This window comes from Muntiacus reevesi, chromosome 4, assembly GCF_963930625.1.
Source record: "Muntiacus reevesi chromosome 4, mMunRee1.1, whole genome shotgun sequence".
Lineage (NCBI taxonomy): Eukaryota > Metazoa > Chordata > Mammalia > Artiodactyla > Cervidae > Muntiacus > Muntiacus reevesi.
In genome coordinates, this window is record NC_089252.1 from 164,426,092 (window position 1) to 164,451,752 (window position 25,661).

Genomic DNA, 25,661 nt, shown 5'->3' on the forward strand with positions numbered 1-25,661 from the left:
TTAGCTTGAAAAAAATGAATTACAGTTAATTTTTATTGTTCTTTAAAAATGAACTTTCTAAAATATTCGTAAACCTCATTTTTAGCTCTGTTTTGAAGTGTTGATACCAGTGAAGTAATCTTTTTCTTCTTTGAATCTTTTCCTCTAAATTTATAGTCTTCTCTTTTTCTAAGATAGCAGGAAGCTCCTTCCAGTTCTGAATAAAGATGAAAGGAGCATTCATGGACTTGAGCAACTGCAGAGGAGCATTAAGGTACGCAGAAGAATTTCCACAGCCGCCAGCTGTCATTACGTCTTCCACGACAGGAACAGAGCCGTAGGAGCAGGCCTCATATATTCTGTAACACTCCGTGTTTACTCCTGCCGGACACAGGGTGAGGTCGCTCTGAAGCAGAGCATCTTGGTAACTCTTAAGGCTTTCATTGGTTTCTTGAGGCTGCCACCTAGAAAATCAGAAAAACAGCTGCAGTTTTCGCTTTACTAAGCCTATCTTTATGGAAGAAAACATTTTATCTTTTAATGTTGTTTACAGGAAATGGTAAATGCATTATAGAGATGGCAGGCAAAGAGATGAATCAAGTCTTGCCCAAACGGGTTTCTTGAAAATATTTAAGAATTTGAGAAGTTGGCAGTTGTACACTTAAAATCTAGTGATCATACAGTTTCTGAATGAATGTTATACCAGCCAAAATTTTGTGAGTGCTAGGTCTTCTCTCTCTACCTCACCCTCCAAATTCCTGCCCTTATGGAGCTTATATCTCAGTTCAAGTGGTAGAGACAGATAGTAACAAGGTCAAGGCAATTATTTAGAAGGTGTTAAGTACTGTGTGGAAAAACAGAGCAGAGAAGTGAGGAGGGAGTTTCTGGCAGGGCAGTATTACGACTGTAAATAGGTGATCAGGGAGTGTCTAGCTTAGGAGCATCTGAACGTGGAGCCCGAGATGAGGGAGCAAACCACGCAGATATCTGGGGAGAGAACAGAAGGTAGACCAGGCATAAGGGCCATGAGATGGTACCTGCCTGGCATTTTCAAGGGACAGCAAGGGAGCCAGGGTGGCTAACGCAGAGCAGTTGAAGGGGAGAGGTGGAGAAGATGCAGTCAGAGCACCCTATCAGTTTCGATCAGAGGGGTAAGTGACCTCATCTATGTTTTAGCAGAATCAGTTTGGCTATCGTGTTGAGAACAGACTGTATGGGGCAAGGGTAGAAACTGAGAGACTAGCTGGAAAGCTAGACGTTTTCTCCTATTTTCTCAGGGAAATAAGCAACAGGGCTATAAGGTAAGAGCAGCTGGGCAAAGAGGGTATGAAACGGTCTTCCAGGAAAGTGGGGGAACACATGGAAAACAGAAATGGATGACTGCCAGACATTCAAGGTCAGATATTTCAGGTGAGATCAGTCAGCACCCTTCTCCAAGTGTGGCTGCACACGGGGAGGTATGCAGCAGGTAACGGAGCTGGATTTAACCAGTTAGGATTGGCTAGGTTAAGAAACGAAGAAGCTGAATGTATATGCAGTCATGATTGACTATGACGTTTAAGTGGGGTAAATAAGAAAGTAAAATTAGGTGAGTGCAGGACAATGGAAAGGCAGTAGGAACAAGGAATTGTAAGTCCCAGCTAAATTGCCGAGATCAGATTATTACAGGGAATGAGCGGAAGTGTTAGAAAAAGATGGTCACAGAGAGAATTGCTGGAACCTGAGATCATGCAGTATGTGTAATCATGAGGCCTAGAAAATGACCATGACAGTGAATGGCTGAAGTCAAGTGGAGACCCAAATCACTGGAGGAGAGGAAGTAAAGGATGTGTAGGACCAAGGCTATGGAAAGACCATCTGTGTGGATTTGGGGATCACTAAGAATGAGGCTGGAGAGATGTCGGAGAGAATGAGACTGCATCAGGAGCTAGACTCTTCAAAGAATTAAGGAGATGAACTCAAGGTTTACATGATTTCTTTATAAAGGAGCTATTTTTAAAAATTAATTTTTATTGGAATATTGTTGATTTACAATGTTAATTTCTGCTGTATAGCAATAAGCCATTTATACATAAACATATATCCACTCTGTTTTAGATCCTTTTCTCATATAGGTCATTACAGAGTGTTGGGTAGAGTTCTGTGTGGTATAGTAGACTCTTATTAGTTATCTCTTTTATATAGTAAGTCAACCTCCCAATTTATTTCTCTCCATTATTATTTCAAAGAGAAACAGTAGTGAATACGTTTGTCTGCTGGTATGAGATTCAAAACTGATCTTGTTTTAGGGAGGGAAAAGGGAAAGAGGTCTGGAAGCAGCAATGAGAAGGAGGACTCCTACCCCACACCTCCTGGTTCAATGGTAGCAAAGGAATAGTAAGAGTAAACCTGTCTCCACAATCAACTCTCATATTCTGCCCCCACTCAGTCCATTCCAGGCACACTGTCTCTTGGTCCTCACACATGTGGTGTTGATTTACATTTCCCTGATGCATCCATGTTGAGCATATTTTCATGTGTCTGTTGGCCATCTGCATTTCCTTTTTGGAAAAATGTCTTTTTAGTTCTTCTGCCCATTTTTTTAACTTGGCCATTTGCTTTCTTTGGTGTTGAGCTGGATGAGCTATATATATATATATATATATATATATATATATATATATATTGGCCATTTGCTTTCTTTGGTGTTGAGCTGGATGAGCTATATATATATATATATATATATATATATATATATATATATATATAGTATTAACCCTTTAGGTTTTTGTTCTATTGATGGTTTCCTTTGCTGTGCAAAAGCTTTTAAGTTTAATCAGGTTCCCATTTGTTTATTTTTGTTTCCTTTGCTTTAGAAAACAGATCAGAAAAAAAAATTGCTGTTATTTATGTCAAAGAGAATTCTACCTATGTTTTCTTCTAGTTTTAGAGTATCTGTTCTTTATATTTAGGTCTTTAATCCATTTTGAGTTTATTTTTTTATATTGTGTTACAGAATGTTCTAATTTCACTCTTTTACATGCACCTGTCCAATTTTCCCAGCATCACTTATTGAAGAAACTGTCTTTTTTCCACTGTATATTCTTGCCTCCTTTGTCACAGCTTAATTGACCGTAGTGTGTGGATTTATTTCTGTCTCTCTATTCTGTCCCACTGATCTACATGTCTGTTTGTGCCAGTATCACACTGTATTGATGACTGTAGCTTTGTAGTACAGTCTGAAGTTAGGGAGCACGATTCCTCCAAATCATTCTTCTTTCTTAAGACTTTTTTTTTTTTTTTTTGCTATTTGGGGTCTTTGTGTTTCCAAACATTTAAAAATGGTTTGTTTTAATTCTGTGAAAAATGCCATTGGTATTTTGATAGGGATTGTCTTGAATCTGTAGATTGCCTTGGGTAGTATGGTCACTTTAACAGTATTAATTCTTTTATTCTGAGAACAAGATGAACAAGGTATATCTTTCTATCTGTTTATGTTGTCTTCAATTTCTTTCATCAGTGTTTTATAGCTTTCTGAGCATAGGTCTTTTCCCTTCTTAGGTTTATTTCTAGGTAGTTTATTTGATAAGATGGCAATTTCTCTTTCTGACAGTACACTAATTGTTAGTATATAGAAATGCAACCAATTTCTATATGCTAATTTTGTATCTAACAACTTTACCAAACTCACTGATGAGCTCTAGTAGTTTTCTGGTGGTGTCTTTAGGATTTTCTATGTATAGTATCACGCCATCTGCAAACAGTGAGTTTTCCTTCTTCCTTTCCAATCTGGACTCCATTTCTTTTTCTTCTCTGATTGCTGTGGCCAAGACTTCTGAAACTATGCTGAATAAATGGTGGTGAGAGTGGGCATCCTTGTCTTGCTCCTGGTTTGTTGTATAAGGTCTTTATTATGTTGAGGCAAGTTTTCTCTATGCCCACTTTCTGGAGAGCTTTTATCATAAATGAATGCTGAACTTTATCAAAAGTTTTTTATGCATCTATGGAGATGATCATATGGTTTTTACTCTACACTTTGCTAATGTGGTGTATCACATAGGGTGATTACAGCCTTGCAGAATGAGTTTGAAAGTGTTTTTTCCTCTGCAATTTTTAAAAAATAGTTTGAGGATAGATGTCAACTCTTCCTTAAATGTTTGATAGAATTTACCTGTGAAGCCATCTGGTGCTGGACTTTTGTTTGTTGGAAGTGTTTAAATTACTGATTCAGTTTCATTATTGGTAGTCCGTTCATATTTTCTATTTCTTTCTGGTTCAGTTTTGGAAGATTCTACCTTTCTAAGAATTTGCCCATGTCTCCTAGGTTGTCCACTGTATTGGCATATAGTTGTACATAGTAGTCTCTTATGATGCCTTGTATTTTTGTAATGCTGGCTGTAACTTTTTCTTTTCTGATTTTATTGATTTGGGTGCTCTTCATTTTTGTTTTTTGAGAGTCTTGTTAAAGGCTTATACATTTGGGTTTGTCTTTTCAAAGAACCACCTTTTAGTTTCACTGATCTTTTTATCACTTTAAGCTGCTGATCTCTTAACTTCAAATGAATTTTAAAAACCCTGCATTTGTACTCTTTACCCCTAACAATTACTGTTTTTGGTATCATATTTTACATCTAATTGTTCGCTATATTCCTTAAATGCTTATTATGGATATACATGATTTTACTACTTTTGTCTTTTAACCTCCCTACTAGCTTCATGTGTGGATGATTTTCCACCTTTACTGTATGTTTGTCTTTACTTTTTTACTTTGTAAGTTTCTTCTTTCTTGTGGCCTTTTCTTTTTTCACCTAGCGAAGCTCCTTTAACATTTGTTTTAAGGCTGGTTTGGTGGTGCTATACTCTTAGCTTTTGCTTCTCAGTAAAACTTTTGATCACTCCATCAAATCTGAATGCAAGCTTTACTGGGTAGAGTATTCTTGGTTGTAGTAGAGTCATGCTTTCTAGAACACATTATCTGCTCCAATTAATGTATTTCTAGATGTAAAAGGACATTTTTTTAAAAAGGCATTACTTCTCTGATGACACTGCTTTACACATGAAACTTTATTTAAAAATAAAATAAATGATCTCCAAATTTCTTCCTTCAGTCCATGAACAACTGTTTGATGATTACCATGTAAAAGATGGAAGAAGTTAACCCTATTAAATCCATCCATCCATCCATCCATTCCCCACTTGTCCTGGCCTACATTATGCGAAGTCCTATGTTAGATCCTGGGGTTCAAAGAATAGTACATGGCCTCTGTCCTCAGAGTGATGCCAGGTTCCTGACGCTGTGAGGCATATGGTATGCTAGTCTTGGAACACTGAACTGGTTTGCTGAACATCTCAGAGGTGACCCTAAGATCCTGATTGTCATCCACAATCTCCTGTGTTCAAGTCTGACTAACAAATAATATTGCGGAAACCTAACAATTGACATGTGCATATGACAGTTACCGGGGTTTGTCTTCAAGATGGACTATGGGAGATGCTCTCTATTTTCAATGTATACAACACTGTTTCTTCACAGCTTTAATTATTAATGTTTCTTCTGGGGAAAGACTGGTATTAATGCAGTTAAAAATGCCTATGGAAATCTGTAGTGTCACATAAAGCAACTCAGATTGCAAACGTGATGGATGAACCAAGTACACACAGAACTTACTGCTCTCTTGCTGAAACCCAGCAGAGCTGATCACGCCCATCCTGCTCCAAAATTTTCATTAGCGCTTGTCTGGATGAATTTTCATAAACGGTTCCTACAAAATTACACACGTATGGCCTTTCATTATGTAGCATTGACCAATTCACCTCCACCACGGGAAAATTCCTGTATCTGTAAAAGTAAGACCATGTGAGTCAATATATGACAAAAGATAGGCAAAATTTCCATAATCTAACATCTGAGGTAGCATTATGATGTAGAAAAGAGAGATTTAAAATAAGATTCTAAAAATAAATAAATAAATAAAATAAAAATAAAATAAGATTCTTTAACTCTCAAGTTATAATTTTCCATGCTTAATTTGGAAAAGTTCCTGAATCTACTGACTTAAAATTCTCACTTGGACATCCTTTACAAAGTTGCTACAGAAATTATGCACCTAAAATGCTTTGTTGTTTTATATTTATATATTTATAAATATATTTATATTATACTGATCTGAAGTTATAAGACAGGAAGAACTTCAGACCTTCAAAGTATAAAGGATCTTCTACATTCATAATAATCATGATTAAAAAAAAATTGGGAGTATAGTTTCTTTACAATGTTTTGTGAGTTTCTGCCGTACAGCAAAGTGAATGAGCCACACAGATACACATGTCCCCTCTTCTTTAGTGTTCCTTCCTGTTCAGGTCACCACAGAGCGCTGAGCAGAGTCCCCTGTGCTGCCTGTTAGGGTCTCATTACTGATCGATTTTACACAGTGAGTATACGTCAATCCTAATCTTCCATTCATTCCACCCCTTCTTCCCGCTTCGTACCCGTAAGTTATCCATATGTCTGTTCTCCACATCTGTGTCTCTATTTCTCCTTTGCAAATAAGTTCATCTGTACTATGTTTCTAGGTTCCACATATAAGCAGTATTATATGATATCTGTTTTTCTCTTTCTGACTTCACTCCATATGACAGTCTCTAGGTCTATTCACATCTCTGCAAATGGCACTATTTTTGTTTCTTTTTATTGCTATAGCAAAGAACTCCAATTCCAAAAGCTTTTCAAGTAGATTTTTAAAAAAACCCAAAATCTTATATCCCACACAGGAGAGGCCTGTTGCAATTGGCTCATTCTTATGGGCATTTGGGAATAAGAGGCAACAAATTATGTGCCTGAACTACAACCTTCACATAAGAGCAAAGCTTAACAGTTAGGTCTATAATGGTTTCCTCAATCTCAGCATTACTGCCCTTTGGGCCAGATAATCCTTCGCTGTGGAGGCTGTCCTCTATCCTCTAAGATATTGAGCAGCACCCCTGGCCTCTGTCTACCAGATGCCAGTATCGCCTCCTCTCTCCACTTGTAACAATCAGATGTATCTCCAGACATTGCCAGTGTCTCCTAGGGGGAGGGCAAAATTGCACCTGGTTGAGAACTACTGGTCTATGAGAAAGATATTTGTTCAACAGTACCAGAATTATGATGTTTCCCTCCTATACCGTATGAATAGGTGATGTAGTATACTATAAAGAAATAATTCTTTTGTTTCAAAACATTCTACTCAAAGGACAGATTTTTCAGAGCATCTTAAACCTGGCTATACCTAGCAAACCTTTTGTCTGCTTCTTCCCTACCATAAACCTGTTGAGTCAGAATCGGGTCATGGAAGGCCAGAGAATATGTTTTGTCAATGTGCTTCCCTGGTGACATTTGTGTAGCCAACTGGGCAGCAGTCAGAGGTCACATCTTGTAACCCGTGATAAAATAATGGAAAGTGAATATCTGATTCAAGTATCAGGTTAGTTAGCTACTTCATAATTCACCCATTTGACATATATTTATTGAGTGCCCACTCTGTGTATGCACTGTTTTAGGTTCTACAGATAAAGTAGTGCAAAAAGGAGCCAAAAATCCCTGCTATCAGGAAGTTTATATACTAGTGGCAACTTGAAGTCAACTTATTGTTACTCAAAGGCCCGATACTAACAGAATGATAAAAAATAAGTTTCCAATTTTAAAGAAAGGCCTCATAAATATTACATATTATTTAACTAGCCTTCCTTTTAATAGAAAGTAGACTGGTAGCTCAGTGGTAAAGAATCTTCCTGCCAATGCAGGAGACATGGGTTCAATCCCTAATTCGGGAATATAGCCTGGAGAAGGAAATGGCACCCATTCCAATATTCTTGCCTGGGAAATCCCATGGACAGAGGAGTCTGGTGGGCTACAGTAAATGGGGTCACAGAAGAGTCAGACACAACTTAGTGACTGAACAACAACAACAAGATAGACAAAAAAATCCAAAATAATATATAAATTAATTTGGGGGAGAGGGCTTCCAAGGTGGTGAAGTGGTAAAGAATTCACCTGCCAATGCAGGAGATTCTAGAGATGTGTGTTTGATCCCTGGGTTGGGAAGATTCCCTGGAGTAGGGAACGGAAACCCACTCTAGTATTCTTGCTGGAAAATCCCATGGACAGAGGAGCCTGGTGGGATACAGCACAGGGGGTCGCAAAATGTCAGACATGACTGAGCACGTGCAAGAGATCTGTGCAAATTCAACCAATCTCAGTGTCAGATCTGAGTATATTGTAATCCTCCCAAACCGAAGGGTCAGGGTGCTCTTGATGTGACACTTGATCTAAAGTAAGGATTTACGAAAACTATCTATATAATAGTTATATAGATATAGATGAATAGATTCTGTAATTGTTTTTAGAAAATCTGTCTCTCTGCCATCCACTGCTAAACATCTCTTTAAGGGACTACTGATCAATTTGAAAATTTACTATGCCTTGGGGTTCAAAAATACAAAAATGTAACTTATCTGGTCTCCTCATCAAAGTCTAAAATACTCTAAAAATATCAACTACTATTACCAAAGCATGAGGCCAAACCACATTTCTGCCCATAGAAAAGGTTGCACATGGCCTCAAGGAGCTTAGAAGATCTACATTTATCACAAATCTAAAACACAATCTTCCTGATACAGAGATTCAGGTCTTAGAGCCTGGAAACATGTAAAAATTTGTACTTACGTTGCTACTCCTAAAGGCCACTGAAAAACATCCACGTCATTAATCCAGGGGCTGTCATATATTATGAAAAGTCGTTCCACAGAGCCTCCATTTCTTTTGAGGAATTGGTTTATCCAGTCATTATTACAATGTTCATTTCCTAGCAAAACAACAGCAAGATGCTGGAGTCTTTGAGTTTGCACTAAATTCTGTGCATAAAGTAACCACTGGGTGGCATAAAAGACCTTCGCCTTTTCTCTTCCATTTAGAACAAGGACCACGTTGTTCACATCAACAGAGAAGTACCCGGGGACCACAGCCGGACCAGTGATGAAGCTGGTAAAAACAAAAGAAAAACAAGAGACAAAGACGAAGAGAACAAAATTGTTCGGTACCAGAAGTTCTATGTCATTTTATGTAAAATACACAATGAGACTTCATCCATATTCTTCCTGGAAATAATTTCTATAATACTCTTTGAACCAGTTTGGATGGCGGGACAGAGATGTAGATTAATGGGAAGTTCTGGTTGTAGACAGATTAATATATGCAAATTTGAAAATATCACAGGGAGAAAACTTACGCTTATATATCTAGTAAAAGTATAAATATAAAAATTTGAATGGGAAGATATATAACAAGTTCACGATAGTGGTTGACTCTGAGGAAGGAAGAGGAAAGGACATGAGGAACAATACGAAGAGCGCATTTAATGCCTTTATTGGAAATATTTAATTAAGAGGAAAGCTATATATCTGAAGCAAATATGACAAGACAGTCAGAATTTGTTAGTTCTGTTTGTGGGTATGCTGTCACGTCCGACTCTATGACCCCATAGACTGTAGCCCGCCAGGCTCCTCTGTCCATGGAATTTTCCAGGCAAGAATACTGGAGTGGGTCGCCATTTCCTTCTTTAGGGGATCTCTCCTAACCAGGGATTGAAAATGTATCTCTATTGTTTCCTGGATTGGATTCTTTACCACTGTGCCACCTGGTTCCAGGTGGTGGATAAACGGGAATCTATTGTATTACTCTCTATTCTTTAAAGTATTTAAAAATATCATAAAAGGAGTAGATACATTTCATAACTCACATTTTCACTGCTTTGATCAACCAGTACCACTGAAATATTTTAAATGAATATGTATTAAATATAAAAAGTACCATTTAACCTATGGTAAAATCAGATGGTCCTGGACTCTTTGCAGCCTGCTCAACCATTTTTAAATAACTTGCTAGAATCTTTAAATATTTAGTACAAATATGTTGAAATCCTGCTTTCATTGCTTATTATTGTTTGGGATAAAAACTAACATTTATTAAATGCCTTTTATATACCTGGTACATAGGCACTCTGCACAGGTTCTCCTTTAACCTCTACAACAACTCTGCAGGGGACATTAGGCCCCTATTTTGCATTTGGGAAATCAGGCTGAAGTTACACAGCCTGTGATGGCAGCATTGAGATTTGAATCCAAATCTAGCTTGAGAGCTTGAATCTTTCCCAAGACACTATGGTTAGCTCCAATTAGTAGATATTAGTCAAAACACAAAATATAAATAAATATGTATGTTGTGTGTGTATGTACTGTGTGATTTTTATGACATTGTTCTACAGTGCTGATAAGCTACAGGAACAAAACTGTGTTGTTTGAATTTGCCTTGGACAGGAAGATGCCAAATGTTTCAGTGATCATTTGGTCATTTAGGAGAATCTGCAGAATCTGAGCAGCTAGAAAGCACTTTAGAGATGATGAGGGTAGTTATGGTAAATTTAATATAGTTATTATTGGTAGTACATGAACATTTTTGTCTCTTTTAAAGCTATAAGCTGGAGAAGGAAATGGCAATCCCCTCCAGTATTCTTGCCTGGAGAATTCCATGCACAGAGCAGCCTGGAGGGCTACAGTCCATGGGGTTGCAAAGAGTGGGACACGATTTAGTGACTAAACCACCAAAGTCACAGGCAGGGGGACTTCCCTGGTGGTCCAGTGGTTAGGAATCCATCTTGCAACACAGGGGACGCAGGTCTGATCTCTGGTGAAGAAACTAAGATTCCCACAGGCAGCAGAGCAACTAAATCAGCATGCTACAATTACTGAGCCCATGGGCCACAACTAGAGAGACCATACGCCGCGATGAAAGATCCTGAATGATGCGGTGAGGATCCCAAAATGAAGTGATAGGGAGGAGTACGTCTAACTTTATTGATCCATGCAAATTAACAAAAGCATGATTTGTTCAGGGCACATCTGACCCGCTGTGGAGTCTCTGCAGCTCCCTTTTTGTAGAAGGCTCTCACATTCCAGCAAGAAGGCATGTCACCCTTCATGCTCTGACCAACCAGTTTTCCAGACCTCGAGGCCATGTTCAAGTAAAGGTGAAAGCCCTGGGGTCAATGCTGTGGAGTCAAGGTATAGATCAGAAGTTCTCCAATTTATTTTTGGTTCCCAGGACTTTCAGTGTTTTAGTAATTTTTTCATAGTATATACCAAACCAAAAATAATGAGTAATGGTTAATGAGCAATGTTTTTTTTTTAAGTTGTTGGATTCAAATAACTTGTTAAGTATTTCTGTCCAAGAGCTTAGAAGACACTTAAAAAATAACATGCATACACTGAAGAAAAAAGTAATATTCCTATTTCATTCTTAACTAACTACACATACTTAATGATGGGATGTGTGTACCTATGGAGCACTGTACAACTTCTCAAACACTGCCTCAGTCACTGCTTATTCCACTTTGATTTCTGAGTGGTACCTGGATTTGATCACAGCAATCGTGAGAAACCCAGCCCCACAATGCGAATTTCTGAAGTGGATGTAGGGTGATCTAATGTTGAAAGCGTGAACTACCTCAAACTAGCAATTTGCATGGGGTTTGACAGATGCGAAGTGTGACTGTCATTCCCACAAATGTTAAAAATACCTTGTGGTGCCCCAGGGTACCTTAGTACATAATTTGGGAAACATGGATTTAGATAAAGAAACTTTAGGGGTAAAAAAAATTCCCATACGATTCAGATAGTTGTGTGTATGTGTATGTTGGAAGGTGTGCTAGTCAAACTGCAGTGAGTTGAGAAGTGAATGAGAAGTAAGGGGACAGTAAGAAGTTAAGTGAGGAGACGTGCAACTCAAGCAACTCAAAATTCGTAACAGTCAGAACGGCCACCATTAAAAAGTCTACAAATTAACAAATGCTGAAGAGGGTATGGAGAAAAGGGAGCCTCCCTACACTGTTGTTGGGAATGTAAGTTGGTAGAGCCACCATGGAAAGCAGTATGAAAGTTCCTTAAAAAACTAAAAATACAGTTGAAAATAGAGTTGCCATATGATCTAGCAATCTCACTCCTGAGCATTTATTCAAATAAAACTGTAATTCAAAAAGATACAAGGACTCTTATGTCCACAGTAGCGCTATTCACAGTAGCCAAGATGTAGAAGCAACCTAGATGCTCACTGACAGAAGAATGGATAAAGATGTGCTATATATACACAATGGAATACTACTCAGCCATAAAAAACAATGAAACAGTGCCATTTGCAGCAATATGGGTGGACCTAGACATTATCATACTAAGTGAATTAAGTCATAAAAAGACAAAAAACATGATATCACTTACAAGTGGAATCTAACATATGACACAAATGAATCTATCTATGAAAGAGAATCACAGGCATAGAGAAGAGACTGGTGGTCACCAAAGGGGACGGGGAGTAGGGAAGATGGACTGGAAGTCTGGGTTAGCAGATGTAAACAATTATATATAGAATGGATAAACAACAAGGAGCTATATTGAACATCCTATGATAAACCCAAATGGAAAAAGAGTATGGAAAAAAATGTGTGTGTATATGTCTGTGTGTATGTTTAACTGAATCACTCTGCTGTACTGAAATTGATATATTATAAATCAACTATGCTTAACTAATTTACAAAAAAGAGTAAGTGGGGACAGTAAGCATAGACAACTCTTCGGAAAGTGTGGATGAGAAGCCGAGAAAGTAGTAAGTGAAAGGCTGAAGATGAGGAGAGCAGGGAAGTAACCAACGGAGCAAGGTCTTCCAACATGTAGAAAGGATGCACAGGCAGAGGAAGTTAATCCTGAGCTAGGGAACCACCTCACCATCTGAGAGCTAAGGAAAAGAGAGAAGGCTGGCTGAGGGATCACTTAGAGATCTGTAGGTAAACGCTAGAGGAGCTGGTTAAGGGAGACAGTCATGGCTACTCTTGAGGAAACTGACAGGATAGTCTGCTGGGAAAGGGGGGTTAGGCTGGCGCTGCGTAGTGGGCTAGAGAAGAGCGGGAAAATCCGCTTTTATTCTTCCCGTACTTTCTATGTTGAATGCATACTAGCTATCTTGTCATGCAAGCTAGCAACCAGGGAACTGTCACATTTGATTCTTGCTCTCATCTAATAATCCTTAAATTCTGATAGTTTTGCCCCTAAGTGTCTCAAATTCCTGGCTCTGTCAGAATACCACTTCCCAATTTCATCACTTATTTATATCTCAGAAGGATACTTAAGAGTTTTCTAATGCAAAGTTGTGGTCTGCCTGATTTCAGCTGTCTCCTTCAAATCATTTCCCCACACAGCTACTAGAGACATCCACACCAAAACCGCATGACAATACTACACCATCTAGCTTAATCATCCTCAACTACTTTTCACTGAACAAGAACAAAATCCAAGAGCTTTACTGTGGCATGTACAAGGCCCGTCATGATCCGGCCCTTGCCCTCCACTTCCAGCATCGGCTACTCTACCCCATCTTCATGTTCTGGGGGTTCTGAATGCCCTGAAATTTTGTGCACAAACCAAGCTGTGTATCAGTTCTGACACTGCCTCTGCTGGGAATATAATCACTCCTCTTGGTGCCTTTCTACATTCTAATCTTTTAAGACTCAGCTCAGCAATCACCTCCTCTAGGAAACCTTTCTTGGTAGGTGCCATATCCCCAACTCTACTTACACTGAGTTATACTTCCCTAACAACTAAGGGGTATACACGGCTTTATCATTATGCTCTGCATAAAGTATCAAAGTTATTAATGTATTCATCTCAGCCTCGAGTGTGTGAACTCCCTGAGGGAAAAGTTTGTTACTCACTTTGAGATCTTCAGAACCTAGTATGAACCAACAAGCAGGCAACTCAGTAAATGTCGAATAAGTAAGCTGTAATTCTCTTTAAGGGAGTTATTTTGCTCTACCGATTTATTTAAGTTCCCCTACTGCATTTAAAATATGAATCAAATTACAAAATTCAATTTAGTAATAAATTTCCAGCTATACAGTATGCCATGTGTGGGCTTCCCCAGTGGCTCAGAGCTAAAGAATCCACCTGCAATGTAGGAGTTGCAGGAGACGTGGGTTCAATCCCTGGTTGGGAAGATCCCCTGCAGGAGGGTATGGCAACCCACTCCAGTATTTTGCCTGAAGAAGCCCATGGACAGAGGAGCCTGGTGGGCTCATAGAGTCACAGAGTCAGACACGATTGAAACGACTGAGCATGCATGCTCAGGCATATGTATAAGATATTATAGTATATTTATTCATGATGAAACATTGTATTTTTGTTTCCTAAAGTTATGAATCATGCATCAGTCATAAATATCCATTAACTGAAAAATGAGCATATTTTTGGAGCTATACATGGAATTTTAAAACAGTGATTTCCTCTTCTAGATTTCCTAGCACATATTTAATAGTCAGAACTTCTGTTCTTCAATATTTGTACTTTTTCCGCTAGGTTCAGTTAAAAACTTTCCTCCTAAGTACTTTTGATACTTAGATAGTCAAGAGAAATAATCTGAATATTAAATTCTAAGCTGAATGTGAGCAAAACATATTTTTCAGAATCCAGTATAAATACTGTTTCATTTTTTCTAAATTCAGTAAGTGCTACTGAAAAAATGCTGTATATTGTTATATTAAGTGAGTTACAAATAAGATTAATAATTTGCCAGCTAAGAGACTGGCAAATGCCTTAGTCAATAATAAGTGCACAAACTAAACCATCCACACAGCTCTCAGCCATTGATTCTACATTGTTTTTTTGACTGTTGGTTTTAGAAAATTCAGTTTTATTAAATAGGTATACCAAACTCATAAATGGCCCTTACTTTTGAATAGCTGCTGCAATTCACCCCATTCTCATGGCCAGTATCACTGCCATGACTCCATTCCTTCCTAATTCAGTGTTTATGCTGAAACACTCCCACCCTCTTAATAGCCTGGTTGGAGAGGGAGAATGGGTATTATGAAAAATTAACTATATTATCTTTGGTTATCAATGAAAGGTTTATTTGAAATCTGTATTGATCTATGATCCAGTATATAACTTAAATATAGTATAACCATTATCTATAAATGCTTTCACTCATTGTAATGAGTAGTGAGCTCATTAACTTCTTATAATAGTAATGCCTGGAAATTCTAAAAATAGGATCAGACATATTTTATTCTATCATGATATTTAAAGAACCTTTTTCATAAGGATCAGATACTCACTGAAAATATCATAATTGAATTTAGACAATAATGAATTAAGCAACTTAGCATCTAACTTTTGTTTTATCAAATGGGTAGGCATTTATATATCTTACAATAATGCCTGCACAGGGACATTACAGAATTCTGAAGGCAGTCTTCTGGGAATAAAGCAAATGCCACGATGAACAGAAGATTCCTCCTAAGAAATTAAAAATAAGTTTCCCTATGAAATTAAACTATAAATGAACATATGATGATGTGAGTAGAGACAAAGCTTCTTCAAGAGATGAATGGGTTCCACGCTAGCTTGTAACATAACTGAACATATTAACATAAAAAATGTATCAATGAGGTGCTTGTTGGGAAGCTATGTGATGGAGAAATAACAGGCAATGAGGGAAACACAGAAAAAGGAGAACTGAAAGATACAGAGATGGCGCAATACCTGTTTAAGTAGAGTAAATATAATAAAACTAGTAACAAGACTTCTATAGTGATTACTATGTGCCTGGTACTGGTCTAAGCACTGTATACCTATTCATATGTTTCATCTTCAAAAGAGTACTGTGAAATAGAAATTATTATTTGCCTTATTTTAAACTCAAGGAAATCCAGGCACAGAGAGGTTAAGAAATTTGTCCAAGGTCAGACAACTAATGAGAGGTAAAGCTGGAACTGGAACTGGGATATTCTGGCTCCGGAGTCTGCGTCCTAACAACTCAGTCACACTGCTACCCTGTCCAGAGGCGACAGGGCTTCACAGGCCTTATCACAGGTTCAGTCTGCCCCACGTGTGTTCAAATACTCACATCCTAAGCACAGGCTATATATGGTATGGACTCAGTGGTGAACATGCAGTCAGTTCATTTCTTTCCTTCTGAAACATGAAGTGCTACATATAGCTATATCCCACACTTAATTCCATATTTAAGTAAACAACTCCCAAATATTTAGGTATCACTTACAACCTGCCTTTAAGAAAATAAGGAGCTGGCCAGGCCAATATAAGCACAGGGATTGTCTGATAGTTCTATTTCCATTCTGAATTATTCACCTGATATCTTGGACTATATCACTTGGGCCTATGAATTGTTAAGAATAAGCATTCAGGAGCCTAATTGACCCTGGAACACTGATGATATCCTTTCTATTTTCTGCCTCAGAACTGCTATGAAATTAAAATTAAATAATATAAGTTCTTTGCAAATGTAAAGGTTTATTTAAATAGAATGTATTCATGCTTATTTAAAGGATCTTGATAGTATTCAGAAACTCTTTCTGTATCTTCAAGAGGAGCTACTACTTCCAACTCACTTTTGGGAAAGTAAAAAATAAATGTGTCAAAACATTTTAGTTAGTACCCATGAAGCCTGGTTCAACTCAAAACTGCAATTTCATAGAAGTTTATTAATTTTGGATAAATTATATATGCTACTTTCCATGAGCCTAAACCTTTAGTAAGCTGTTTACAAAAATCAGCTATAACAGTGAACTTCCCTGAATACACAGTTCTCTTGAAATCTAAAAGGAAATAGCATTGCTATTTAATCATAATATAAAATCTCAGGTAAGTATTTCAGAAGGAAACAGGAAGTGAGTTTTTCTTTTTAGAGTTAATGCTATTTGCTCAAAGTCTTTGCTATCAATATAATAACACTGTATGTTAATTCTTTTGGAAATTCTATATGTTGTAGACAGATCTATTAGACTAATACTCATAACATATGCTTACATTTAAAACAGCAAAATGTTAGATTTATATGCAAAACACATATCTACTTGCAGACACCTGAATCCAACTATTTTAAGTTTAGAATTATGTATAAACTCTTCAGTGGGATTACATCTATAATCCTATCTATAAGCCTGGAGATAAAAGGAAAAATAATCATTACCAGTGATGATTTAAAAGTTTGTTTGCTTTTCAAGAATGATTTCTTTGAAAAGACACATGCAAAGAAATTGATTTCCAAGTGAGTATACAGTAAATATATTAAAAGAGCAGTGAAAATTCAAATGAAATTCATATTAACCATAGCCCTTCCTCTTAATCTCTGTGGGAAAAAAATAGAATCCTAATGGAAACCATAATCGTTAGTTCACATTTTTTTCCCCTCAATAATATAACTGTTAAATGAAATAGGCACTTAAAATAATTATTTTTGGTTTTTATTTCAACTAGAAAGCAAAATCTAATAGAAAACAGTATTACTTCATTGCCACAACTTTTCTAAATAAAATTGCCTTAATGCTATTTAAAAATCTTCAGAAAATATGCAATCACCATTATAAAAACAAGAGTGCAAAAAAATCTTCATAATACATTGGTTTCATTTAATCTAAAGAAAGATTTCTGAATATTGCAGTAAAATGGTTATCTATACTATCAAATCATGATAGAACTCATATATGAAATGTTTTAATGGATAAAAATTTCAGAACTAATAGCAGTAGCTTTAGCTAGCATGTGAATATTATAAAAATATGTGACTCATTACATGAAGAGAAAAATAAAAACACTTTGTTTACATATCACTCCAAGATAGAATGTTAAATATTTATTAATAACCAAATGTTACAAAATTTAGAGCATGAACTTTTCCATATAATCAGAAATGTTTTGATTAAAATAAAACATATATAGAATTCCAAAAAAAGCAGAATTTTGTAACATCCAATTTTATAAGGAAATGTTTAAGGTAAGCTTTAACTACAAATATTTATTCATGAGATTCTCCATTCTTCACAAGTTAAAAGTGGAAATATTTTCTATGAATATATTTTCCTCTGAGTTTTCTTCTGGTATTGATATAAAACATTGTACAGCAATATATCAAAGGTTAATGTTGCATAGTTAATACCTGTAATGTGTTCTTCCAACAACTGAATTACCTTCTCTCCACTGAGCAGTCACATCAGTGGGTTCAAGTAAACCTTCGAAAATATGCTCCCAGAGATACAAACCTGGTAATTAAAAAAACAAAAAATGAAAGCATTTATCATCTGGTTTAATCGATTGTGTGAGATGACTTTATGCTCTGCTCTTTCATATTATTTGATCAGAAATCAGATTCTATTCCTCTTTGGGCTCAAAATCATCAATGTGGCAGCTAATGTACAAGAGACTAACTCAGATGTTGTCAGTATAAAATGTGGCAAAATGTGGGATACATTAATAAACTCTCTGATTCTAAATTTGAGAAACCCCCAAGTATCATTGGACTACCTATTTTATCCTGAAATGTGTTATATTACAGTGTAAGTTATCTTAGATTAGAACTGTCTCTATACTATAACAAGCTGGGGATGGATTCACCATCTTATGCCAAATAGAACTGGAGGGTCTCATGTATGCATATACATTCAATATATCAAGGAGATATCACCTCCTTCCCAATTGAGCACACATCCTTCACTACATGATGCCGTCTGCAGACAAATGCCACTGGATCCCATCTCTTTAGGCCAGCCCCTACGTTTTATCACGATTTCACCTATATGAAAGCTCTGAAAGTAGAGCAGTGTCACACATTAAGGTATTCTGGAGAGGATGAGGAAGTTGGGGAGCCGGGTTACCTAAATGTAACTGAAAAATTACATTGGAAGATGTGTTTTGTTACTTTCTCATCACACTCTGGTACTAAAAGACATGCACAAAAAACCCATGTTAAAAGACTTGGCTAATCAGATAAAGCTTTCCAAATACAGTAGGTTGAGTAATGCTTTCTCCCAACCCAAGATGGCCAAAGAAGAAATCTCTAGGACCTGTAAATACATTACCTTTAGAAAGCAAAAGAGGCTTTATAACGCAATTAAGATAAGGATGCTAAAGTGGAGAGATTATGCTGGATTATCTGGGTGTTGTTGCAGTTCTTCAATCATTAAGTCATGTCCGACTCTTTGTGACTCCATGGACTGTGGCACGCCAGGCTTCCCTGTCCTTCACTATCTCCCAGAGTCTGCTCAAACTGTGTCCATTGAGTCGATGATGCCATCCAATCATCTCATCCTCTGTCACCCCCGTTTCCTCCTGCTCTCAATCTTTCCCAGCATCAGGGTCTGTTCCAATGAGTTGGCTCATCACATCAGGTGGCCAAAGTAGTGGAGTTTCAGCATCAGTCCTTCCAAAGTGTATTCAGGGTTGATTTCCTTTAAGATTGACTGATCTGATCTCCTTGCTGTCCAAGGGACTCTCAAGATCTTTTCCAGCATCACAGTTCAAAAGTATCAATTCTTCAGTGCTCAGCTTTTAATATGTTGTCTAGGCCCATCACTTCACGGCAAATAGTTGGGGAAACAATGGAAACCGCAAGAGACTTTATTTTGGGGGGCTCCAAAATCACTGCAGATGGTGACTGTAGCCATGAAATTAAAGGGCACTTGCTCCTTGGAAGAATAGCTATGACCAACCTAGACAGTGTATTAAAAAGCAGACACATTACTTTGCCAACAGAAGTCTGTCTAGTCAAGGCTATGGTTTTTCCAGTAGTCATGTATGGATGTGAGAGTTGGACTATAAAGAAAGCTGAGCACTGAAGAATTGATGCTTTTGAACTGTAGTGTTGGAGAAGACTCTTGAGAGTTCCTTGGACTGCAAGGAGATCCAACCAGTCCATCCTAAAGGAAATCAGTCCTGAATATTCATTGGAAGGACTGATGCTGAGGCTGAAACTCCAATGCTTTGGCCACCAGATGAGTACTGACTCATTTGCAAAGACCCTGATGCTGGGAAAGACTGAAGGTAGGAGGAGAAGGGGACGACAGAGGATGAGATGGTTCGATGGCATCACCGACTCAATGGACATGAGTTTGAGCAAGCTCTGGGAGCTGGTGATGGACAGGGAAGCTTGGCATGCTGCAGTCCATGGAGTTGCAGAGTCAGACACAACTGAGTGACTGAACTGAACTGAATTGAGGTTTGTCAAAGCTTTTCTTCTAATGAGCAAGCATCTTTTAATTTTGTGGCTGTGGTCACTGTCCATAGTGATTTTGGAGTCCAAGAAAATAAAATCTGTCACTGTTATCACTTTTTCTCCATTATTTGCCATGAAGTGATGGGACCAAATGCCATGATCTTAGTTTTCTGAGTGTTAAGTTTTAAGTCAGCTTTTTCTCTATCCTGTTTCACCTTCATCAAGAGACTCCTTAGTTCCTCTTTGCTTTCTGCCATTAGAGTGGTATCATCTGCCTATCTGAGGTTCTTGATATTTCTCCTGGCAATCTTGATTCCACTTGGGATTTAACTAGCCTGGCATTTCACATGATGTACTCTACATATAAGCTAAATAAGCAAGGTGACAATATACAGTCTTGACATACTCCTTTCCCAATTTTGAACCAGTCCATTGTTCTGGGTGGGTCCTATGTAATCACAAGGGTCCTCAGGAGAGGGAGCCAGGAGTGTCAAAATGAGGGAAAGAGGTTTGAGGAAGAAGAAGTCAGGATGAGGTGGGGCATGGGTCAAGGAATGAAGGCAGTTACTAGAAGGCAGTAAAAAGCAAGGAAACAGATGGTTCTCTAGAGCATCCAAATGGAATATAGCCTGAGGACACACTTTAGATTTCTGCCTTCAGAAATGTAATATAATAAATTTATGGTAACCAAAGTTAAAAATACTGTATTTGCATTTTTGAAAGTTGCTAAGAGAGTAGACCATAAAGTTCATATCACAAGAAAAAAGTTTTAACTATGTGAGGTGATGGATGTTCACTAGACTTACTGTATTGATCCTTTCACAATATACACCTATATCAAATCATTATGTAGTACACTTGAAACTTATAAGTCAATTATAGATTAAAAAATATATGTTGTTTTTACACACAAGGGAATGTTGCCCGGCCATGGTAGAGGCTGGTGGTTTAGTTGCTAAGTCGTGTCCAACTCTACAACAGCACCGTGGACTGTAGCCCGCCAGGCTTCTCTGTCCATGGGATTTCCCAGGCAAGAAAACCAGAGTGGGCTGCCATTTCCTTCTCCAGGGGCCCTTCCCAGCCCAGGGGCAGAACCCAGGTCTCCTGCATTGCAGGCAGTCTCCTGCACTGCAGGTGGTCTCCTGACTTGTGGACACAGCAGGGGAAGGAGAGAGTGGAGTGAATTGGGAGAGGAGCACTGAAACATATACGTTACAATGTGTGAAATAAATAGCTAGTGGGAAGTTGCTATGTAACACAGGGAGCTCAGCCTGGGGCTCTGTGATGACCTAAAGGGATGGGATGGAGGCTGGGGTGGGATGGAGTTTCAAGAGGGAGGGGTATATGTATACTTATGGCTGGTTCACACTGTTGTACACCAGAAATCAACACAACATTGTAAAGCAATTATCTTCCAATTAAAAATAATTAAATTTAAATGAAAAAATGTTTTAAGCCACTAACTTTTTGGTAATTGGTTATAGCAGCTAAAGGAAACTATATATTATGTAGCTATAGAAATGGGGTGCTGCTGTAACAAATACTTAAAAATCTGGAAGTGGCTTTGGAACTGGGTAATGGGGAAAGGTTGAAAAAATTTTGAGAACAAGGATTAAAAGAAACTTAGATTAGACTGACTTAAACAGACTGTAGGTAGAAAGATGGATGTTAGTGACTCAGCTGGTGACAACTCAGGAGAAAGCTAGGAGAACAGTAGGAAAAAACTTGTATCATTTTAGAGAATATCAAAATCATCATAAACTGATTGTTGAAAGAAATAGGCACATTAAAAGTGCTGTTGGTGAGGGCTCAGAAGGAAGTGAGGAACATGTTATTAGAGGCTGGAGTAAAGAAGATCCTTGTTATATACGGAAGTAGAAAATTCAGCTGAATTGTTTCCTGCACTTATGTGCAAAGCAGAACTTGTAAACAATAAACTTGGATAGCTAGTTGAAGAAATTTCTAAGTAAAGTAGCTGTGGCCTCATTTCTTCTCGCTGGTTACAATAAAATATGAGTTGAAAAGAGAGACTGAGAAAAAAATTAAGCAAAAAGGAATCATGACTTGATGGTTTTAGAAATTCTCAGCCTCTTCAGATTGCAAAAGAGAGGAAAAATTAGGGGATTCGCTGTCAAGAAAGCATGCTAACCTTCCTGAAAATGGAACGCTAAAGATGTAGCTGACATCCTTTTGCTCATGTCTGGTCAGAATATTCAATCACATAGAGGGTTTTTTTGTGGATTTCCTTAGCCATTATCAGCAAAAGCTAGAAATAGAGATGGGATTATCAAGGAAACACCTGTGGAGGAACTCTTGTCTAATAAAGCGAATCTTTATGACATACATATGGGAGACTGACATGGTTCTTGAGAACGTTAAATTAATAGAAACACTGCCAACTTGGACTAAAATGGACAGAGAGAGAGTTGAAATGAAACAAGCTTATTGGATTCCCAAAATACTAACAGCAGGAAACAGGCTGATAAAACTCCTGAGCTGCAAACACATGCTAACCTTCCTGAAAATGGAAGGATGACTTCCCAAGCATGGAGCTGAAAAATCCAGAAAGAACGTTTTGAGCCATAGATTACTCACTCCCAGGGCTTGAAGCCTAATGGAGTTTGCATGGTTGGATATCAAAGCTGCTTAAACCTGTGACTCCTTCTCCCATTTTCTCCCTTTTGAATGGGAATTTCTGTAACTGGTATCCTATGACTATGCCTGGGGAACAGGCTATGAATGCAATGCTTGATAAAGTTCATCTGACCACTTTGTGCCTATTAGATTGAAATCAAAAAAGTCTAGAAACATGAAAACTGTTAAGAAGTATATTTAATTAAAAACTAGAATGAAGAAGTCGAAATTTAAAGAAAGAAATTAATATGACAGATTCTAATAGAGAAAAAAACTGCTAGAACTTGATGATTAGAGGTCTGGATCTGGGTACTTGAACTTTAGAGATCAGTAATTTTCAAGGATGTATATATGTGTGCAAATGTTTATGAATTTATGAAACATTATGGGTCAGGCACTACTATTCTGTTTACTTTCCTTTCACCTGGTACCTTTTATCCATATCCCTTAATGTACATCTATTTAACTCATGTTTAATGGCCAGAAAACTCACTTCTAATTGACTAAGTTCTTTCTGACTCTTTTGCCATTGAGGGTCCCATTCTCTAATTGAGCATATCATATAATTTGGAACACAATACTCATGATACTCAGAGCAAAAGTGTTTTAGTGGGCAACCAAGTTTAATCAACTACATACTATATCCCCTTCCGAGGCATTCATGATGAACACTGGCATATTAAAACCTCTGACAAAGTTTCTGCAACAAATAACCTTGTTTAACTTTGTTCAGTTCAATGTTTCCTAAACTTGTTTGGCCATTAAGGTCAGAGGCCACATCTTACACTTGTGCATCAAGTGATTAATAAACACATAGTTCCATGAAAATTCAGTTGACATAGGCATTTTAATATAATGATGTTTACATAACCCATTCTTTTGTATCTACAAATAAAGCTGTGCTCTGCTAAAGAAAGGTGAACATGTGTATGTTTGTGTGTGTTTATACAGATGTTGTCTAACAAAAAAAGAAATGGAATATTGAAAAAAGTGAAAAAAATGTAGTATGGTATCTTAACAAATGATGAAATAGACTATAAATGTATTTATAATGCTTTCATACGATGCTTTTACATATCTTAGCTTTAAACATTAACTTACCAATGGCAGCTTTGCCCCAGATTTGTACATGGAAGTGTTTTTTCTCTTTTGTAGACTTATTTAATATCTGAAGGCTAGTTTTAAGTCTGTGTTGTTGTTCATTTTTTTCATCTTCTTCCCAAGGATTCCATTCTTCACTTCTCAAAGTAGATTGTTCTGTGTTATAAAAAGAGTAACAAGTGTTATTAATAAGGCAGAGCATCAGTTGTAGATAAATTCAAGCCATTTAAATTAGATGTTGTTTAGTCGCTAAGTAGTGTACGACTCTTTTGCGATCCCATGGACCGTAGCCTGCCAGGCTCCTCTGTCCATGGATTTTCCAGGTGAGAATACTGTAGTGGCTGTTATTTTTTTTTCTTCAGGGGATCATTCCTATTCAGGGATCCAACCCACATCTCCTGCATGGCAGGTGGATTCTTCATCACTCAGCCACCTGGAAAGTCAGGGAGTTTTACCTGCATCCTAACTTCAATTTTTCAAAGAGATTAAGCAAGAGAATTTGAATAGGCTAAAGACACAATAAAAATTTAAAAAAGGAAATCAGAACTTAATTTTGATTGAACCATTACCCCAAAAGACCTTGAAATAAAATGTTAACAAAATGTTAGGCTCCCCCAAAAAGCCGTCTAAAATAACTGGGTACAGTAATATGTACTATTACAAGCTTAACTTTTGCCAATTCTATATAGATTGTATATACGTTACGCAAACTATACATAAAACTTGATTTCAACATGAAAAGTGTCCAACAGTTTCAGATACTATTGCGCAAAATTCTGAAAGAATATAGAAATAAGCCTGAATCCGATCCTGACTAAGGGTCAACAAAATACAAAGAAGGGATCAAATTACAAAGAAGGGAGATAAAGGGCTCTAGTCTTCCGAAGTCACTGCAGGATTAGAGAAGGCTCTTTGTTTCAACAGGCTTCTCTGGTGGCTCAGACGGTAAAGCGTCTGCCTACAATGCGGGAGATCCAGGTTCGATCCCTGGGTCGGGAAGAGTCTCGGGAGAAGAAAATGGCAGCCTACTCGAGGGTCGGGAAGGAATTGGCAACACACTCCAGGGTCGGGAAGATCCTCTGGAGAAGGAAAAGGCAACCCACTCCAGTACTCTTGCCTCGAAAATCCCATGGACGGAGAAGCCTGATAGGCTACAGTCCATGTGGTCGCAAAGAGTCGGACACGATCGAGCGACCTCACTTTTCACTTTCTTTTGTTTCAATATGGGAATAGATGTCTTTAAGCCAGCGGCATTCCAGAGAATCTGGCATTCTGTGACAGCATCTTGGATATTCAAGATGTATTTTTAAAAGTGTGTGCACCTGTTAGTCCCAGGGGTGGGGAGTGGCGACAGCACGTGAGATCTGGGCGAGGCCCGGAGCATTCCTATAGCCTCCAGTCCCGAGGCCTGGCGTGGCTACCGAGAGCTGGAGGAGCAGTGCGCCCCGGAGCCATCCTGGGCCCGAGAGCGGGGCTGGCGGCAGCGTGGCTCAGCTGCCCCGGCCCCTACCACCCTCAGCCCCGCGCCCCGGCGCGCAGCCGAGGAGAGAGGCCGCGGTCCGGGGTCCTACCTCGGCCGCGCCTCTCCCGCACCGGGACAACCCCTTTCCTGAGGCTCCGCAAAGGCGCGTCCGGCGTCCGGCGGCGGCGCCCGAAGAAGACGTGGTAGGCGGCGTAGAGCGAGAAGAGGCAGTACACGGCGATGAAAATCGAGCAGAGACGCTTCCGCGTCAGCCGCATCCCACTCGGGCTTCCGCTCAGGCCGCCACCAACATGGAGGTGGGCCAGGGACCAGGCTACCGTTTGGCGCCGCGGTCCCGTCGGCGTCGGGTGCAGGCCCAGGCGCTGCGGGAGGGAGTCACCAGAAACGGACCCGCCC

At 38.4% G+C, this 25,661-nt stretch overlaps 1 protein-coding gene across 1 annotated transcript; it reads right to left on the minus strand.

Annotated features, from left to right (window-relative positions):
- Nucleotides 1-25,661, minus strand: RXYLT1 (ribitol xylosyltransferase 1). Its single transcript, XM_065934720.1, has 6 exons — nucleotides 25,354-25,661; nucleotides 23,783-23,938; nucleotides 17,996-18,098; nucleotides 8,663-8,977; nucleotides 5,627-5,797; nucleotides 1-443 (listed from the first exon to the last, which is right to left on the minus strand). The coding sequence occupies exons 1-6, from the start codon at nucleotides 25,520-25,522 to the stop codon at nucleotides 26-28; spliced, it is 1,332 nt and encodes a 443-aa protein (XP_065790792.1). The 5' UTR covers nucleotides 25,523-25,661; the 3' UTR covers nucleotides 1-25.

Coding starts and splice junctions, on each gene's coding strand:
- RXYLT1 (XM_065934720.1), bottom strand. CDS start 25,522: ATGCGGCTGACGCGGAAGCGTCTCTGCTCGATTTTCATCGCCGTGTAC. Junction 8,978..17,995: donor GTTGGAAGAACACATTACAG/GTATTAACTATG, acceptor TGTTTTTACCAG/CTTCATCACTGGTCCGGCTG. Junction 5,798..8,662: donor TGGCCTTTAGGAGTAGCAAC/GTAAGTACAAAT, acceptor TTACTTTTACAG/ATACAGGAATTTTCCCGTGG.